Here is a 6,693-nt window from a genome sequence, read left to right on the forward strand (position 1 = left end):
AAGGTTGAAGTGATTTAATTTTGTTTGTATAATGATTTTGTTTGCACAGATTAAATTGCCATGAAAGCACAACTCTGTTGCTTTCAAGTGAGGAATATGTAGTACCAATTAACTGAAGCAATTTTGAAAGCTGAAGGGAAAAATAGTTCAGTGTCTTGAATTCTAAATATTTGCTTTAAACGTGCAGAATGTTATTTTCCTGTCAAAACAGATAACGTTGGAATAGTGACACTTGTGGGACTGTGGAGAAACAGCAGAGAAGGAGAAGTGTTGCTTTGTGCAATAGAAAAAAAATCTGCTGTTTTTTCTAAAATCAGTGTTTTATTTTTGCTTTGTTGGCCTACTAAAGGCACTGCTGTTCTGCATAAATGCTTCCTCTGGTTTACTAAGCCAGGGCTTTAAAATAGAAATTCAACCTAAGGAATGGCTGAGGACATAACATCCAAACTGCTTCTTCACCCACAAATAATTCCCCCAATAAAGGAAAACCTCTCAGGCTTAGGAGGTCTTCAACTGAAAGGCAGAATGGGCACCCAGAGGCCTGGGGGGGTTAATTCACAGCCAACAAATCCCACAGTCCCAGTCACACAGCACTAGAGCTGTGTTTGATGTCATGTTCTCATAACGGAAAATACCAATTTTATTTGACCTCCCATTCTTTTTTTCTGTAGCCTAAACAAAACATGGGCAGAGCTCAAAGAAAGGCCAGGGCAGGTTCCTACCACTGCAACAGTCAATCATCAGTCTCTCTAGGAGATGATGTTTGGAGCTCTGCCACGCCTGCTTTTTCACATTAACCCACCTGGCTGGAGTCCTGGTTCTTTGTGTTGAGTGCAATCATAAAAGCTGATTTTTTTGCATGATGCAAAAAAAAAAAAAAAGGGAAATAGTTCCCCACCCAATCCTCTCCCACTAATGAAAAATAGAAATCGTGCTTAGAGATGGATTTTTTTTCTTTAAATTAATTTAAATATTGTTTAGAGAAAAACATTAAAAGTTCTGGGAAGGGTTTTACTCCTGCCGGGATGTGCAGTGGGGAACACTGCGTTTATCCATGTCTGAGTAAACTGTTCCTGTACAGATGATGGGTGAAATGGTTACACTTACTAATAGTGCTGGAAGTAGAAAGTGATTTTACCCTCAGTTGTGTGAGATGAGCGATAGAACTGTAAGGGTTAAAACTAGTTAATAAAACCAGTTTATTAACTCTCCAAAACACACAAAATACTCTTCTGCTAAAGATCCTGTGCAAAAGCAATCCAGGGCACAATGTTATGCTTCGGACATTGGGTTTATATAATCTTTAGAGAATGCTTATTTTTTTTTGCTGGGAAAGAAATACTCTATTTTTTATCTTCTCCTCGCTTCCCCAAGAGGATTCGGAGTCAATTTTGTGTCCATAACAAAGTTTTTTGCCTTTTAAAGTTATAAATAGAGCCCCATCGGGCTCCCAGGGAAGCCGCTCCCGTAGCGGACTGGGCTTCCCCACATCCCGCTGCCACAGCTGTCTGCTCCCGTCAGCCCGGCTCCCGCAGTGCTGCACGCCCGAGTCATCGCCAGGAATAAACCTTCCAGCAACAACAACAGCCTCCCTCAACCCGAATCATCCCGGGCTCTGCTTTGGGAAGATGACCCAGCTCATGACTTCACGTTGGATGCTCTATATAAGTCCAGGAAAACGACAGGCGCTCGCAGAGCTCACGGGCTGGATTTAATCAAAGCCGGGAAAGCACCTCGGAGGGATTTGGGGCGAGGGAGCACCGCAGTTATGTCACAGGTACGGGGAGAGCTGTGCCACTGGCTGTCCTCGGAGCAGGGGCCTGGCAAACCTGTTACTGGTTCGGATGCTTTGCTTGGAAGAATTTGTTAGCAAGTGCCTCTTGTTAACCAGTGAGTTCGGAGTTTCTGTGACTTGTGTGATTGCACTGATGCAGTTTAAACAAGTGCAGCGTTAGGAGGGATTATTTGATGAAGAAGAAAAGCAGCTGCCCTCTACGTGGTTAATTGGTTTAGTTTTAAAATGTTATGGTTTACCTTAAATATTTTTATTTCTGTAGGAAGGGAAGAAACATTTCCCCTCTTCTGGTTTGGGGACATTTCACAGAAGGGGGGAATCTCTGCCTTTTCAACACGCTCTCTTAGACAATGATTCGAAATTCTGGCAGTAGTTTTGAAAGGAGGTGGCTGTGCTGAAGTGTGTAAAGCTTGATGTGTTAATATGCAGGAAAAGAGTGTGTGACTGAAAATTATAACTGTTAGGATACAGTATTCAAGACTGAAATTTTGTGTTACACACTTTTATGTTCATTTTATAACTAATGGTTTGTCTTTACTGCATTCCCCAATAATCAGGCTTTCAAAGTGCTCTCAAAATTAGTTCAGAAATGTTGAGGTTTTCATGTAAACGTTACACTTGCAATGCAAGCTGTGTGTGCCTGGCAGAGCTCTCCCCAGCATGAGAGTTTTATGGGATGGGTGGGATGGAGAGTAGGAACACAGAGAGAGTAGGGGAGGACAGTTCTTCAGCCACATAGAGTGACTCAGTTCAGCTGATTTTCTTTATTCCAAAGTAAAAGGGACTTAAATACCAGTCATGTGTCTTGTAAAACAGCACTTTTTGACTTGTGACAGGAGGAGATAAAGCACAGGCTGCACTCCTGTGCCAGCTGGGAATGGCTCCTGGCAAACCCTGCTCACAAATTCTGGGAGCAATTAGCAGTGGTGGGGCTGTGACCCTGGCAGCTGCTGGCCAGGCCTCACCGTAACCTCTGTGCAGCAGCTTTGCTCTTCAGCTGGGGCCCAACTAATCCACAGCAACTGTCCTGCTGGAAAATCCTGTGATCAAAGCATGGGAGGGTTTATCTTAAAATAACTGGGTGAAATTTAACAGCTCTGCTCGGCCTGGCTGTATCTTGGTGCTTCTCAAGAGCTGCCTTTCCTCATTGTCCCCAAGAATTCTGTCCCAGTGGGAAGAAGCCTCGCAGTTACTGTCTCTTGCCAGTAATGGGTGAAGGATCTTTGCATGTTTCCCATTTCTGTTAACAAAACAAGGGGCTTTGGTTGCCTGTGGACTGTGCCATGGATGTGAGGGACTGTTCCTATCACATGCCAATTGTCATTATAGAGGAAAAAGTGAAACCCTGCCTGTGGGATATTTGGTTACTCTGCTAACTGACCATCAGCTGTTGTGGATTTTGGAGCTTTGCTACCACCCTTTCCCCTCACTTGCTTTGGCCACTGGTGGAGTGTTTTCCCCAGAGATCCTGTACATGTTTTGTTTCCCACACCACACACAAATGGGATTGACAGCGAGCTATTCTGAGCGCTCCCGGGAATTTACAGCCAGCAGAAAACATGCTGAAGGCCCCCATGCAGCCAGCCCACCCGACCAAGATCCAGGCAGGCATGCACTGGCTGTGCACGCTCCCTGGTACTCACTGCTCCAGCCATTTGTAGGCCTTGAGGGATTTGTTTCACTCCACAACCCCTTTTAGCCTCACAGTCAGTGCCTGGAAATGCCTGAGCGGGCTCCACCACTGCCAGGACCCAAATATCAGAAGCCCTGCATATGTAGTGATGGTCAGAGAAGTTTTTGTTGATGGTTCAGTGTGCAGACCTGTTCCAGTTGGAGTGTGTGGGTCTTCTGTTCTTTTTAATCATATCCCAGTGTCCCTGCATCCTGCCACAAGGGCTGCTGGGTGGGACCTCGGAAATCTGTCCATGAAATAGTAAACCAAAGGGGGGAATGCTGGTGGTGCTGCCTGCTGCTGAGTGAAGTTGTGTCTGACTGTGGAGTGCTAATTAAAGGTAGAGATAGGCTGATATGAAGCAGTGTTATCCAAATTTTCTTCTAGCAGGATAAAGTCTAAACAGATTAGTACTTGGCCATTGCAGTGCACCACCTGATGATGCATCTGTTTCTGTATTAGATTTCCTTCTCCTTCTTTGGGTTCTGAGCCCAGTGTTTCAGATGTGTTCAGTACATGCTTGTAGACAGCCCTGTTGAGAGCTCAGATACTTTTGTTCCCTAAATTTAAGATGATAACTATGATGGGTCAAGTGTTTATTCCAACTAAATCAATTCTGGTTTCATAATCTCTCTGAGCAGTCTCCTGAAGAAGTAGTGAGTAGACTGAGGCACAAGCCCAATTTAGTAATGAAGTGTTTTTTCCTTCCCAAATAGTGGACAGATTCTTGAATTACTAATCAGTACTTGCAGAATGATCAAGCAGGGCTGGACAGAAAAAAATATAAGAATAAAAACTATTTTTTTTTTAATTAAACAATCCACTACTCTTTCAAAGGCTGTGCAATCAGAAGACAGTTTCAGAACAGCAAAATGGTAACAGATTTTGGGAAGAGCAGTGAAATTTTGGTTATGCAAAGGCCTGGACTAGCTGAGTGTGTAGGCTCAGAGTTGAAATGGGTGGAATATTGTGTTAGCACCTCTGTGTGTTGCACCCTTTGGGTTAAGGCAGCTTTGTTCCCTGTGCTTCAAACCCAAAATACTCATGTCTGGGCAACATGTTTGTTTCTTAGCCAGCACCTGTGAAAAAGAAGCGCCCTCCAGTGAAGGAAGAAGACCTCAAAGGAGCCAGAGGAAACCTTGCCAAAAACCAGGAAATTAAATCCAAAACCTACCAAGTGATGAGGCAGTGTGGTAAGTCTCTGGGATGGAAATTATTAAGCAAAGGAAGACAAAGACAAGTGACAGAGTCACCAGTGGAACAGCAGCCTGCAGTGTGCTCACCACAGGGCCCGGCTGGGCAGGGATTTGGGGTCCATCAGGAGCCAGCTGGGCTCTGCTTGGTGGTGCTGTTCTTGTCTGGATGAAAGGGGAAGGAGAGCCAAACCAAGTCTTTGGGACCATCATCAATGTCAATGACTGCTCAAGTTGAGAATCAGAGGCTTGGTCCATGGGTTAGGGGATTTCTGGCCTCTCAATTTGATGAATTTGATGTGTTTGAGATTCTGCAGAAATTGGGAGGAATAAAGGGCAGGAGGGGAGATAGAAGAGTGTGGCTGCTTGCACAGAACACCCCTGGTGCTCTGGCTTTGTGTTGCTTTTCTACCACTAGTATAGGGGAAAATGATGAATTTTAACCCCTTTTCAGCATAATAACCTGGACTTGAGTAGTTCCCAAATTTCTAAAGCATCTGCAGGGATTTGGGGCCAGTCAATGGTAGTGACCTACAGGTGCTGTCAGCTGCCCTGTGCTCGGGGTGGGAACACTGTGGTTTAAGGTTTGGAGAACTGACGGACAGATGAAGTATTTATCACATATGTATACATGTACTCCTGCAGCACTAGTTTCACTCACCAAATTTGGGTGCTACTTCACTGATTGTCTCTCCTGGTTTTCTTTTCCAAGAACAAATGGGCTCTGCAGCACCTTCCGTGTTCAGCCGGGCTCGGACAGGGACTGAAACGGTCTTTGAGAAACCAAAGGATGAGCCGGCCAAGAGCGTCTTTGGCTGACAGCAGACCTGGATGTGTCTCACCCAGATGATTGTTGTAACATTTTCCCAAACTTCTGTCCCTTACACTAGAGTCACTGTAGATTCAAGCAGCTATTTTCCACTGTAAGTCCTTAAGGAGGGATTATGCACAAGTCAAAGGGTAAAACTTCCACGTTCATTTTTATTACGTGCTTTCTTTCTATGTGTTGGACGGTGTTTGCTACAATGGTTTAATAAAAAAAGGTTGTTGGACACACCTTGGCGCACTGTGGTGACTCATTTCGGTTTAGGCTCGGATTAATTCTGGCTGTCCCCTCACGGGTTCCCCCTCACGGCCTTCCCTCACATCTCCCCCCTCACAGCCTTCCCTCACATCTCTCCCCTCACGGCCTTCCCTCACATCTCCCCCCTCACGGCCTTCCCTCGCATCTCCCCCCTCACAGCCTTCCCTCGCATCTCCCCCCTCACACCCCTCAGGGCAGCACTGCCGTGATTTCCCCTCACGCAGCTCTGCTGGGAGGGCAGATGCTGCACCCTCAGAGTGCACCAGCACCAAAGGAGGAATTTAAACCCATTTCCCAGTGGCTTTTTCCTCATGTCCCACGGAATTGAGTGAGAAAGGTGGTGACAGACCCAGCTGCCGTGTCTCGCCCCACCGAGTGTCCCTGCACGGCAGCTGGGCCGCCCTGAGGGGGAGCTGGGTTTTTTTGCAATGCTGTTTACTTCTTGATTTGCTGCATTAAACATCAAATCTGCTTTCCCCAAAACCTGAAGTGTTTCCTCTCAGCTGGATCTTTGTGCTCCAACATGGAGCATCCTCCTGCAGCCCATCCAGGGATAGTAAGGTAGGTGACATGTTTATTTAGGGAATTACTTTAATTTTACACAGGCTGGATGTGATAAAGAGGTAAAAGTGATGTCAAATGTCTCTGTGCACCATGAAAAATTACATTTACCTTTTGTGCCCCAAACACTTGACAGATAAAACATGATGATGCCCACACAGCTCCCAGAGAGGCTGCGGAGCAGAGCTCACGTGAGGCAGCAGCAAAATCCTTTGGATTTAAGGGATATTCCTTAAGGATATTGCTGGTGCGTTGCCTTACCCCGTATTCTTCACTTTCAAGGATTATCATTTGCAGCCCAGACCTTGCCTCCTCGTTTTGCTGGACAGGATTTCTCCATGGAGCTCGGGCTCCTCACAGGTACCTTGGCACAGCCTTTTCCCCTGAG

General features: G+C 45.8%; 1 protein-coding gene across 1 annotated transcript; it reads left to right on the forward strand.

The window, feature by feature from the left end:
* The first annotated feature begins 1,544 nt into the window (after positions 1-1,544).
* Positions 1,545-5,717, forward strand: MUSTN1 (musculoskeletal, embryonic nuclear protein 1). The gene is made up of 3 exons (XM_017820013.1): positions 1,545-1,777; positions 4,540-4,660; positions 5,373-5,717. Exons 1-3 carry the CDS (start codon positions 1,769-1,771, stop codon positions 5,477-5,479), a joined length of 237 nt encoding a protein of 78 aa, XP_017675502.1. The 5' UTR covers positions 1,545-1,768; the 3' UTR covers positions 5,480-5,717.
* The last annotated feature ends 976 nt before the right edge of the window (positions 5,718-6,693 follow it).

This window comes from Lepidothrix coronata, unplaced genomic scaffold, assembly GCF_001604755.1.
Source record: "Lepidothrix coronata isolate B3197 unplaced genomic scaffold, Lepidothrix_coronata-1.0 Scaffold78, whole genome shotgun sequence".
Lineage (NCBI taxonomy): Eukaryota > Metazoa > Chordata > Aves > Passeriformes > Pipridae > Lepidothrix > Lepidothrix coronata.